At 49.2% G+C, this 13,261-nt stretch overlaps 1 protein-coding gene across 2 annotated transcripts in view; it reads right to left on the bottom strand.

Moving 5' to 3' along the window:
- Positions 1–2,161: 2,161 nt before the first annotated feature.
- LOC105072686 (transmembrane protein with metallophosphoesterase domain) overlaps positions 2,162–13,261 on the bottom strand; it is a 76,037-nt gene continuing 64,937 nt past the window's right edge. For both annotated transcript variants that reach the window (XM_074345335.1, XM_045520137.2), the window contains exon 16: positions 2,162–2,703. In XM_074345335.1, the coding sequence (XP_074201436.1) occupies positions 2,452–2,703 (252 nt within the window). In that variant the 3' untranslated portion in view covers positions 2,162–2,451. The remainder of the gene's footprint in view (positions 2,704–13,261) is intronic.

Genomic DNA, 13,261 nt, shown 5'->3' with positions numbered 1-13,261 from the left:
AATATTAAAATCAGCTTGAGATAAATTTAACAGAACAGGTTTACAGAGCAGGCAATAAAGGTACTGCCCTTATTATTTTCAAAAGTAGCATCCTTACAGAGTCAAGAAATCAGGAATGGGTGTAGCTCAGGGGCAGAGCACATGCTTAGCATGCACGAGGTCCTGGATTCAATCCCAAATTCCTCCACTTAGAAAGAAAGAAAGGAAGAAAGAAAGAAAGGAAGGAAGGAAGGATGGAAGGAAAGAAGGAAGGAAGGAAGGAAGAAAAAGAAATCAGGAACGGTGGAAGGCACATTGTATTTTAAGAATGATACTGAAGAAAAAGAATATATATATAATTGAATCACTATACTGTACCCCAGAAACTAACACAACATTGTAAATCAACTATACTTCAATAATAAAAAAAAAAGGAAGGAATGACATTGAAAATGAAATGTATGTCCCTGAGAGGTGTTCCAGAGAGCTGAACGGGTTTGCATAGAGTCCACTGGTACCATTTATGTACTAAAGCTCTGTTTTCCAGAAGATGACATTCTGAACAATGACGTCATGATGCTGTAAGAGCCCCAAAAGATTCCCTCACACGAACAAGACGAGACACTCTGGCTTTGGATGGGGATCGACAGGACTGGAATGCACGCCGCCCCTCGCTGAAGCGCCAATGTTTTCACCTGTGACATGGGCTTACCGCTGCCTGCTGTAGGGTGTGGTTCTGAAGATCAGACAAGAGAAGGGAAGGGAAACGTATACTGATGGGGGGGTTTCACTCCACTGCCTGCGCCTCTGGAGCCCCCGTGACAGGGAGTCTCTGGGACAGGGGACGTACAGTTACCGGTGTGCGCACGGCTGTAAAGGGAACTGTCTCACAACTTCCCAAAGCGTATCACTGGGCACGGATCCTGCGTGAGCGCTTTCTAAATGTTCAGTAACTCGGTGGTGGAAGGAGTGATGCAATGAGGCTGTGGGTGCATGCAGCAGCCCTTCGCCCTGGGGTGTGCCCAACATCCAAAGGATGCAGGGCATTCAGCAAAAGATGCCGTGGAAGATGGTCCTGAGTAGAAGTCCAGTCTCAGTCTGTCTCCACCCTCATCCACCTCCTGCAGCGGCTCCACTAGAGTTTCAAAACTCCCCATTGAATCCCAGATAGTCATTCAGGATGTCAAGGAGACAGAGAAAAACACACCCCCCCCCACCCCCATGAAAAGATGCTGTATATTAGCATCAGAAATCTTTCCTTTCTGCCTCCCTTAAAAAAATGTACATGTTCTCTGTAGAGGGCTTAAAATACAGGTTAGCCAAAAAGAAAAGGTAAATGATGTCTCAAACACTCACCACCCAGATATGCTTATGTTGGCGATTCTGTGTATGTCGCTGCAGTCTCGTCCTGGGGAAGTGTGGGCATGCATTGATGGACGATGGATGCCACGTGCATCAGGACACCAGTGCCAGACGACCAGGGTTCAAATCCTGTCTCTGCCACTTGTAGACACGTGACCTGGTAAATTGGGGAAGATGACAGTATGTTACTCAGAGTTGTTGTGAGGGATGAGTAGGTTACAAATGTACAGTATGCTCTCAGAACAGGGCATGGTGGAGGACAGGTGCCCAACATGTGAGAGCAGGGTGCCCCAGGCGTCTCACGCACCCCTCCACGTCCAAGTACGTGCACAGTGATTGCACACATGTGTGCATGTGTCTGCTGACGTGCGTACAGGCCTGGGCTGAGTGTGTGCATACGTGCAGCTCTTATGTCTAAACACACAAAATGGGCTCAAACTTAAGGTGATCTGCTTTTTTCACATGACATACCATGAACGTGTTTTCATGTAAATAAATACAGGTCTCCATCACCGACTTAGTGTCTCCGCAACTCGTTCCGCACAGAGCACCAGGCTGGCTGGCTCTCCACCAGCCCGTCGTTTGCAGAATCATTTTAAGTTTTATTGATGGGCTCACTTAGTAGATATCATAGAAATTCAAAAGGAAGTCAAACAAGGATCAGAAAAGCAATAGTCCACTAGATCAAAACAAGACTATTTTCCATTCCTTTGAACCAACCTCAAGTCAGTGAAGTGGCTTATTCAGCCCACTCAAGTCTAGTTATGATTTAAATCAGAACTTATAAGGTAATGCCTGCTCAACATTAAAAACAGTAATATCATTTGAACACAAATTTTATTTAATAAAAAGACAGCATGATTCTTACAAAGTGAAAATCAGAAAGACCTTGAAAGCTCCCATTCCAAATCTGCAGGTGCCTAACTGCCACCCGCCCCCCCACCCCCACGTCCACACAGCCAGACAAGGGGGGTACATCAGGCACCAGGAGGCTGCAGGGCAGCTTCAGGTGATAACACCCACACGGATCTATTTTCCAGTGAAGGTTGGCATTCCAAGGGGGAACGTGAGGTATGTGCAAGGCTAGAATTTCACAGGGCTACTCTCTGGCTATGGCGCTTGGTTTCGGTCTGCATTGAGACGGCTGGTGGTCTGGGCTCCGCTAATAACTGGCTTGTCCACAAACTCCACCATGCACTGTCCCGGGCCACTGTCCCTGCAGGGCGCTTTCTCCAGTTCCAGCACGATGACAGTGTTTGGGCCCGAGGTCAGCAGGACGTGCTGCGGCACGAACAAGGTCACCTGGGGGCCCCGCGCTGGCCAATAGCGGCCAAGGTTAAAGCCGTTGATCCACACCTGACCCTGGAGAAAGAGAGAGAGAAAAAACCCTCAACCCAGCTGCTCGGACCACCCTGAGAGCATGAAAGCTTTGATGCAGGAGGGGGAGGCAGGGAGTCCTCCCTGAAGGTGCTCTCCCAGCACAGGTGAGGCCCGAGAGCCAGGACAGCCCAGTTTGGGTTCCAGCTCCTGCTAAGATGACCGCCCGACTTGGGCAGGAGTTGAGTGGGAGAAGTCACAAAACCACCCCCAGGCCCCGCCCTGCTTCAGGGAGATACGCGTTTGTCCCTCTGACCAGCTTCGACACCATCCGAGTCAGTACTGGACGGCACTGTGGCAATTTCACCAAGCTTCTGAACTTCGTTCTGGGTCGGGTGGGGGTGCTGCCTGAGCGCATACACCAGCCTCCCCCTGACTCCTCTGCACGCAGCTGGCTCACTGCCTCCTCAAGGAGGTGGGCTCCTCCTCCTTTGCTCTGGCCTCCTCCAGGCGGGTCATGATGCACACAGGTCCCAGAGCCGCACCCAAACAAGAAGGATGTGGGGGTCAAGGAAGGAGAGACCGGGCCCGCCCAGGTAGGTGTCCGTGTTACTGCTGTGTTTTGATGGTTTTCACACAGCAGCAGAGTGAGGGTGGGGACTTGCTTCAAGGAGCAGAGGTGATCCTATAAGCTGCCAGAGCTACTTCTGTGAGTGGAAACTGCTTCCAAAACCAAACTGAGAGGGAGGGGAAAGTCCTCAAGAACAGGGACCAGGTGCGGGTATGCTTGCATAGCCTCTCAGCACGTGCAAGGCTGGGCTCCCACGGGCGACTTACAAGTTGGCTGAAGAGACGGAACATTCTGTGATACAGACAGAAAGAGCAAAGGAGGGGCGCTCTCACACACATACACGCATGCGCGTGCGTACACACACACACACACACACACACACACACGCACACACGGGAAAGAAAACGGGGAGAGAGAGAATATGCGGGAGAGGAAGGGAGGAAGGAAGAGGTACAGACGTTGGTCCCACAGTGGCCCAACTGTGCTGGGGGACACGCTGGGCGAGGCCCAGCCCTGGCCGCCACTTGCAGCCCTAACCCAGGACACAAGTACCGAGTCCTCACCTTTGGGGACTTCTCAGCTGGTATCCAGGGACACCTCAATTTCCTACCTGGGCTCTGATCTTAGTCCTGACACTTACTGGCTGTGTGCTTTGGGCAGGTCACCACTCACACGTGTACCTGGGGAAGGTGAGGACGGCAGGGCTGCGGGGTGGGGGCAGCAGCGTGCGTCCACGGATCAGTCCGCGTGGAACCCGGGAGGGGCTCAGTGGGTGGCAGCAGCCCTCACGCCACTGCAGTGAGAAGACCTTGGCCTCCACAGGCCCACGGAAGGAGGCCCGGGATGGAAACCCACCTGTCTGCTGGGATAAGTCATTTAGAAAAAGGGTGACAGTTTCACACTTCTCAGAATTATTTTACTCTTGTTTTTACCATGGGATATGCTATCTCGATCCAGCCTGAAGGTACACACGATGACAGCTTCACTGGGTTTTATCAGTTGAAGATCTGCCAGCGCCTAGCTTCCGTGGTATTAGAGAACAGCAGAACTCGACTTCTGTACTCGAGGGGGAAGATGTGGGCTCCACGGGGGCCGGGGGGGAGGGCTGTGTGAGCAGCACACCAGGGCTGGCCTGAGCCACGCTGGCTCCCCACCGCATGCCGGCCATGCTGAGGGTCAGTCCCCTCCCACACCCGAGATTCCACACCTAAGTCTCCAGGAGGCTGCCCCTCCCACCTCTCGTGCTGCACCAGGCATGTCCCCCCGAAAGCTGGGCACCGGTTCCCTGAAACCCCTTTGTTGGCTACTGGGACCTGGGAGCCCAGGGTGAAAAAAGGCTCCCCAGGCTCCCCCAGGTTTAGGGGAGGGGACTCACCAGGGCCAAGAGGCGGGGTGCAGTGAGTAGAAGCCCCCAAAGCAGCAAGCTCCTTAAGCAAGGAGCACCTTGCTTGAGATTGGAGGGTGGAAGGGGGTCCGCGGGACCACTGGGGGTTATCACGGTTACACACGGGGCTGAGAGAACCAGGTGCCTGTGGGCTCAGCTCACCCTTGGGCCCCCTCTCCCTGCGCCACTCCAGGCCCAGCTCGTCCTCCTAAAGGCTGTCCTGCTGCCCAACCGCGCAGTTTCCGCACCAGGCAATGGACCCAAAGACCTCCCTGTGAGCTCCCCAAGTACCACCTGGCCAGCTGGGCTTGCTTCTGAGAGTCCCCCCCGCCGGGGTCAGGGGGTGACAGGTCCAGCTCTGGAGGGCTGGTGAGGGCTTCCGTCCCTGAGTCTCTGACTCCTCTTCCCCAGCTCCCCCCCCCGCACTGATGAAAGGTCCAGCTCCCCCTCGTGAGCACTCGTGGTGCCCGCTCCCCAGACTGCTCTGTGACTGACAGACAGCTAGCCAAAGGTGATGTAATTTTTCTCCTAATCATTTCCTGAATTCTGGACACTGCACATCTGTTCTAATTATTCTTTCCTCCCCCAAATTATCATCTGTGACCCTTTTTGAGCCTTAAGCTCTCATATGGATTTCTTTTTTAACTGTTTTGGTTTTCTTTTGGTTCTTTGGAGGAGAATTTATTAGGTTTATTTATTTATTATTATTGCTTTTTTATGTTTTTTTTTTGGGGGGGTGGGGAGTAAGTTTATTTATTTTTAGTGGAGGTACTGGGGATAGAACCCAGGACCTCATGCATGCTAAGCACATGCTCCACCACTGAGCTATACCCTGCCCCGCTCCATATGGACTCTGAACTCACCCAGATGACTCCACTATGTGGGTATCGTGCCTGGCACCTTCCCTCCAACTCTCCCCAAATCCGGGGTTACATCTTCTTTGGTTGTGCTTAATTCTCCAAAGCCATGAACCTCTTCAGGACACAATTCCCCTCCACTCTCAGTCCTTAGCAGAATAGGCATTAAGTGAAGTCTATGGTGGTTTGGTTGCCCTTCTGAGAGAGAGGAAGGAAGGATTTGTATAGAACGGACCACGGGGACATTGCTCTGGTCAACAGAACTGTCCGCGGTGATGGAGGTGCTGCTCAACAGGGTAGCTATGTACTCCTGAGCCCTTGCAGGGTGGCTAGGGCAAAGGAGGAACTCAATTTTCACTCGGAATTAATTCAAATGGAAACATAATTAGCCACACACGACCAGAGGCTGGCGCATTGGACGGCACAGCTGAGGGGCAGCAGATGCCTGTGACTCCATCCTCAGAGCAGTCTCCCCGCGACTCACAAGTCCCACGTCACAATCAGCGCTGGCTGAGGCTCCTGCAGCCGCCTCGTCGGTCTCTGACTTCCTCGACTAAATCTAGAACTCGGGCTCCACACAGCAGCCAGATGAAAACCAGATGATGCTCCTGCGTTCCTGCTTCTAACCTCCTTCTGTGCCTGCATCTTCCCCTTGCTCTCTGAGCCCCAGTGAACTCTCCCTCGTCTCCACCCCAAACTTGCTCTCCTGTGCACGACTGTCCCCTGGGCCTGTGCCACGCCCGAAGCCATCAGATCCCTCAGTCTCAACTCCATCATCACTTCCTCAGAGCGAAGAGAGATGGTCATCTTCCTCAATACTGGGCCCTCCATTCCAAGTCGCTTGCTATCCCTTTAACCTCTTCTTTTTCTTCTAGTTGTGAAATAAAATTTTTATTTTATGGCAAAACAAGGAAAAATCTAACCATAAAAAATTCTTCTGCCCTTTGGCCTCTCTCCCCAGCACCGCGTAGTGTGTATCTGAATTCTGCATCGACCAAACCTACCCCATCGTCAGAAATACCTGCTCCACCATAAAGAGCAACATTCCCCCAGCATCAACAAGACAGTCCCTCACAGATAGCCCTCCTTCTTGATTTTGTGAGGGGTCACATGACCCACCAACATGCCGCTTAGATCTGCATGATGTAAACCGTCAGCAGTACGGCATTTGATGTACAGCCCTGTGTCTCAAAAAGACTTAGAAAACTGTGCCTTGATCTCTGACCACTGGAACAGTTCTTGGAGCTTTCTGAGATGCTCTTCCCGGGTTATAATCCTCCAATTTGGCTCGAATAAAAATTTCCGGGGGGTTTGAGCCAAGGTGGCAGAGAAGAGAGACTCACAGCTCACCCTCTCCCACAGATACACCAAGAATTACATCTACAAACCCACGGAATCGCACAGAACACCTACTGAACTCTGGCAGAATGTCTCTCATTTCAAAATACAAGACGATTCTCACAAAATCTGATAAACAAGTTCATACTGTATAGCACAGGGAACTCTATTCAATATCTTGTAGTAACTTATGGTGAAAAAGAATATGAAAATATATGAAAAGAATATATGTATGTTCCTATATGACTGAAGTATTGTGCTGTGCACCAGAAATTGACACAACATTGTAAACGGACTATACTTCAATAAAAATATATAAAAAACTTTTAACATCCATTTCTTTCTTAGCTTGGCTGATTAATTCTTCATCAACATAGTTATTGTCATCGTTTGAAATTTTTGTCATTTGTTTCACTGGTTTATCAGCTATTTCCAGCATAAGCTGTGTTCGTTCTTATTCAGGCCAAGCTTCTCAGAACCCAGCAGAGGAACATACAGTATACACCGGTGGCATATTAACACTGGTTGATAATTCTGCCTGGGGAAAGATTCACCCCTACTCAGACTTCATGCTCCTCTGCTCCCAGGTTAAGAATTTGAGAGAATACTGTTCACTGGAAGAACAATGCACTGTTTGCATTCTCCCTTGACGAGCACTGTGATTTTTTTTTTAAGTGATTTTTTTAAGGTGCTTAAAAAAAATCACTTTAAAAGAGTCAAACTTTTAAAACTTTTTTTGTTTTCTTTTTTTAGGTTTTTAAATTTTATTTTTATTTTATTACTATTGTTTAAAATGGAGATACTGAGGATTGAACCTGGGACCTCACTCATTCTAAGCACGCCCTCTACCGCTGAGCTATACCCCACCCCCAAAACATTCTATTTTAAAAAAACACACATAGATATATACATTCTTGTTTCTTTTTAAAAAGCTATGCTGAAATTCTTGGTGAAGCGGGGAGTATGCACATGTCACCTAAAAGTAGATACACTCTGATTAATATATTGAGCCCCACTGAGGCAGAGCATTTGTAGAATTAACACCAGCGACTTCTGGGGCTTCCCGGGGGATGTCCCAGCTCAAATAGCTCCAGGACAAAGGCTGACTTTCTCTGACCATGGCTTGACCCTGGCAGACTCCCTGCCCTTTGCTTTGATAACCAAACTGATAATAGTTCCAATGAATGATAGGTTCCAGGAAGTGCCTGACCTACTTTTGCGTTAATCAGAGAGATGCCTATCTGTCTTAAATTCCCCAGATACAAACCTCTCATAAGAATGTAAAGCAAAAGGGTCAATCCTGGTTTAAATCATAGGTTTAAAATGTTCAGATTTGGTTGGGTGTTCCTTTAATAACAACACTAAACTTGGGTTGAATGTTGACTCTGTTATACTCTGAAAAGAGACATGTAGACAGTCAGAAGACTTAAAAATGGAAATGACAGTGGGGAGGGTATAGCTCAGGTGGCAGAGCACATGCTAAGTATGCACGAGGGCCTGGGTTCAATCCCCGGTACCGCCATTAAATAAATAAATAAATAAACGTAATTACCTCTCCTCTACCAAAAAAAAAAAAAAAGGTGGAAACGACAAAAGTCCATTTCTCAAAGTGAAAAGGCTCTCATCCCACATGATTCATAAGTCTTTGTGAGGTTTACCTGGGAGGAAACAAAATAGTGAGGCCCTGGCTTAGGGTTAAGATGTCAAGTAGACCTCCTGGAAGTCCAAGGGAGAAAATGAATCCTCCCCTTCCTCAGAGCCAGAGGGGTCTGCAGCTGATGCAAACCATGTTCTGCATCTTCCTGGGTCTCTGAGCAAAACAGCTAAAGAACCCTTATGGGTTCTCTGGATTTTAGGGCAGACCCAGATAGAACTGAAGTCACAAAAACACAGAATATTAGCATAAAAGATGAGTCACTTCCTCCTTCATCAAACCCCAAAGATAAATTCCAACCTTTCTGCCTCCCCCACACGCCACCATAGCTCCATTTTTTTTTTTTTTTTTATGACAACAGTTCTCACACTTCTGGAACAAAACTGAAAACTGGTGAGTGAAAATGTCCTCTGGGAAGCTGTATACCACTTGTTATAAAGTCCATGCCCTGAAAATGGTAGGAGATCCTCCTTCACTCAGAGCCTAGTTACTCCTGCTTACACGCCATTCTTACAATTCCTGTTACTCAATCAATGTGTATTTGTGCAAAGGAGTCTGATGATCTAGTCCCCAGGTTCACAGGACTTGTGACCAGAAACAAAGAAGGAGGGGGAAACAGTGGATTTTGTAGGGGGTGAGAATAACCGTAAATCAGGTCAAACGAAGTTTGAAAAGTATATCAAATTCAGAATGAAAGTCGGATCAAACGGTGCTAAGATCTTGTGGCCGAACAGAAGAGGCCACAATTCTTTGCTGCTCCCTCTATCAACAGGTACAATGTGTTTCTCCCTCCCTTGGATCTGGCTGGTCTATTGACTTGTTTTGGCCAAAGAACATGGAAGACATGGCATGTGAAAGCTGACTTGGCCTCAAGAAGCCTTGGACATTTGCATTCTTTCTTTGAACCCTGCCAGTCACCACAGGAACAAGCCCAGGATAGCTTGCTGGATGATGAGAGAGACATGGACCAATCTCCTTTGCTGCTGCAGCAGACAGACAGCCAACCCCCAGAAGGAGGGCCTCCTTGCTGACTAGAAGGGCCTGCCCAGCTGAGACCAGCAGAAGAGCCACCCAGTCACCCAACACTCCAGATCAGGAGCTAAATAAATTTTGGGTTGGTTTGTTACACAGCAAAAGCTAACCAATACACATTTCCATGGCTTCGATACAGTAGCGTGCCACTTTTCAGTAAATGATGTATAGCAGGAACCCAATTTAACAACAACAGACTCATCCTCTACTAGTCAGTTCCTCTTTTGTTAATCAGTCACCAAATCCCTGCACCTCTCTCACTGAGGGTTGTTGTAAGTGACTGAGAGGATGCAGGGAGCACTCAGCACAGTGGCTGGTGCACAGTGAGCTCTCCATGATGCCAGTCTTATTCTCCACAGCTGGGCCCTCCCCTCCATCCCCCCTGCTGCACTAATGTCCAGCTTCCTTCCTCCTCCCTGAGCCACTTCTCCAGCAGAACAGCAGGTTTCGGGGGAATGAGGAGAAAGGGCTCTGTCTGAATGTATCAGGTGGGAGGTGCCTATGAGGCCTCCAATGACAGGTCCACCCTGGCAGCTGGATGGGATGTTCCCCATCCTCAAAAATGCTTAGTTGAAGCTGGCACTGTGGGTGTCACCAGCACATCTGTGAGGATGACATCTCCTGGAAGTGTACAAAGGGGGCCCCGGATCAAGTCCTGAGGACTGAAACACAGATGCTGAAGAAGAATCCTGAGAAGGAACAAAGGGAGGGAAAACCGGAAGTCTTCTCACAGATGCCAGGAAAGCTTCATGGGAGGAAGTGGTTACTCATGTCAGACGGTACCTGTCAGAGGGCACGGGAGATGGGGCCCAAGAAATGTCTGGAGAGTGTCACCGTGTAGGTGCTGGTGGCCGTGGCAGGGGCAGCTTCCAAGGGGTGTGGGAGCAGAGTTCCAGACCATCACCCTCTACTCCGGGGTCAGTTCAGTAGGTTGGGTCCTTTCCTACCAGCCCCAAACCTGGGACAGGTGCCTCAGTGCTGTGTTTCCATAACCAGCACTCAGGGCACACCTTTAACTTACATTGTACCCCATTGGCTATTTGCACAGACTTATATGTAGAGACTCAAGACTGATAGGTCTTCTAGAGGTCAGCCCTGAGGCCTGGAAACACAGATGACAGTATTTCATTGTACTGAATGCAGGTTTATTTTTTAGCTGTGTACTAGATTTCAGTCATCCGTTTGATGGCCAAGAGCAGACAGCTCCTCCACTGGATGCTCAGTGAGTACCTGAGACCGAACATGCCCCACACAGGGCCTCTGAACCCCGACCTGCACTCCTCAGCCTCCCCACCTCCGAGACCCACATCTCCATCCCTCCCGCTGTGCACACCCCAAGCTCCAGGGTCCTCCTGGACACCTCCTCTTCTCAAACACCACACCCAATCCTGCTGCAAATCTCACCTTTTTTCCAAGCAATCCTGCGTAGTCTCACCTTCCACAATCCATGCCCACCCCACCCCCCAGCTGTGATCTTTCAAATGCAAATCAGTCCTTTCACTCTCTGCTTAGCACCCACCACTGGAGCACTGAGAAGCCCGATTCTTCATCACTACCCCCTGACTTGGCCCCTAGCAGCCCCCAGATCCTCACCTCCCACACTCTCTCCCCAGCTCATGGGATCTTTCTTGCTCTGGGCCTTTGCATTCACAGTTTCCTGGTTCTGGAATGTTCCCCCTCTGCTTTTTCACTTGGATGCCCCATCCTTCAGGTCTCACTCAATGGTCACCTCCTCCTAGAAGCACCCCTGACCACTCCATATTCAGTACTTGTAAAACATGCCCATAAATCCTCTGATACTGCTCCCCTCAAAAGGCAGAGTCTAATTCCAGTCCCAAGAACAGGGGCTGGACGTAATAACTCTCTTTCCAACAACAGAATGTAACAAAATGATGCCATGTGACTTCCAAGGCTGGGTGATAAAAAAAAAAAGGATAGTTTCTGCCCAGTGCTCTCTTGTTTGGAACGCTCCCAGTTGGGGGAAGCCGGCCGCCGCATTGTGAGAACCTTCAAGCAGCCTGGGGAGAGGCCCGTGTAGGGAAGAACGAAGGCCACCTGGGTGGTGGATCCTTCAGCCCCGGTCAAGCCTTCAGATGATGCAGCCCTGGCTGATGGCTTGACTGTAACTTCACGAGAGCCCCTAAGCCAGAAGCAGCCAGTCAAGCCAGCCCCAAATTCCCACAGCAGCTGTGGGGATAATAAATGTTTACTGCTGTTTCGGGGTAAAATTTGTTACACAGCAACAGATCACTATTATGCCACAGAAATCAACAACACCGTCACTCCCACCCCTTATGTTCTATTGCATCACCACGTTTATCGTCTTCCTAATCGTTACCACCTCCTGAAATGACAGTGCTTAATTATGCTGTCCTCTCCACAAGCAGTGCCCTCGTCTCTCATGTCCACAAGCTCAAGAGCCCGTCACCAAGTGCTCCCCCGCTTTCTGCGACATTCTACGCACTCTCTAAACCTATCACTTGGATGCTTAAAACTGACCCTGGTTCCACAGAGTTCTCAAGGTTTTCATGGTCCATGAGGCCATGAAACCCCCTTTCCAACTGCATTTTCTACCACTCCCCTCCTGGCTCTTTCTGGGATGTTTTCTTTGACACCAACTGGGTATCCAACAATTCAGTTCTGACACCATCTACCAAGACTTGGCATCAGATCCCACAAGTTAAAGGGCTCAGTCCCACAAGACCGCCCTCACTTCTGAATGGCCAGTTATAAATTGGGGGTTCCCATAACCCCCTCCTCAGGATCAATAATTTGCTAGAATGGTTCACAGAACTCAGAAAGACCTTTTACTTACAGTTACGGGTTTATTATAAAGGATACGACTCAGGAATGGCCAGATAGAAAAGATTCACATGGCAAGGTATGAGGGGTGGAGGGGCCGAGCTGCCAGCCCTCCCCAGGTGTACCTCCCATCCAGGTGTACCTCCCAGCACCTGGATGTGCTACCAACCCAGAAGCTCTCTAAATCCTGTTGTTCTAGAATTTTGATAGAATTCTATCTCCTACCCTTTATCCCAACTCCAGAGGTTGGGGAGTGGGGCTGAAAGTTCCAACCCTCTAGTTACATGGTCTTTCGTGGGACCAGGTCTGAGGATAAGACTGGTCACCAGAAAGACCAAATGATTGGAAAGCTGGAGATTTCAAAAGAAGGATGCAGAAAAAAAAAAAAAATATATATATATATATATATATAATTCAATAAAAAAAAAAAGGATGCCAATGCCAAAAAAGTTTCAAAATAAAAGGGATTTTTGTCAGACTTTCATCATAATTATTTAAAAAATAAAATTGTAGTTAGTCTGTATCCTATTTGGATTCTTAACGTTCCAAGATTAATTCTGGCAGAGGAGAAGTGGGACATTATCCCATCGCTCTGACCACTGTGCTGCGCTATGTACCTAGACCTGCTGCAAGCGGTAAACAAAGCAGAGAGGCTACAGGGGATGTTAACGTCGGACCCGCCCCCACCCACCTGAAGGAGAGAGAAACGCACACACGTCACCATGTCAGCAGAGCATGGCATCTTAGGTCTGGCACATGTGACACAGCGGGGCACTGGGGAACATGGGCTACTGCCGGGAGCTTGCGGTCAGGTGAGAGTTCTGTGTGGACAGCACGCTGGCTTGAGTCTCTCAGACAGAGCAAAACCTGCCTGACCTTTCCCCACTGAACGAAATCCCAGCTGACATTCTGACCCAGAAAGCCACATCCGACTCAAGCAAGGCCAAGTAATCAGAAGTGACTTA

This window comes from Camelus bactrianus, chromosome 17 (genome assembly GCF_048773025.1).
Source record: "Camelus bactrianus isolate YW-2024 breed Bactrian camel chromosome 17, ASM4877302v1, whole genome shotgun sequence".
NCBI lineage: Eukaryota > Metazoa > Chordata > Mammalia > Artiodactyla > Camelidae > Camelus > Camelus bactrianus.
The sequence above is the reverse complement of the archived record's forward strand: the minus strand, read 5'-3'. Positions and strand labels throughout refer to the sequence as shown.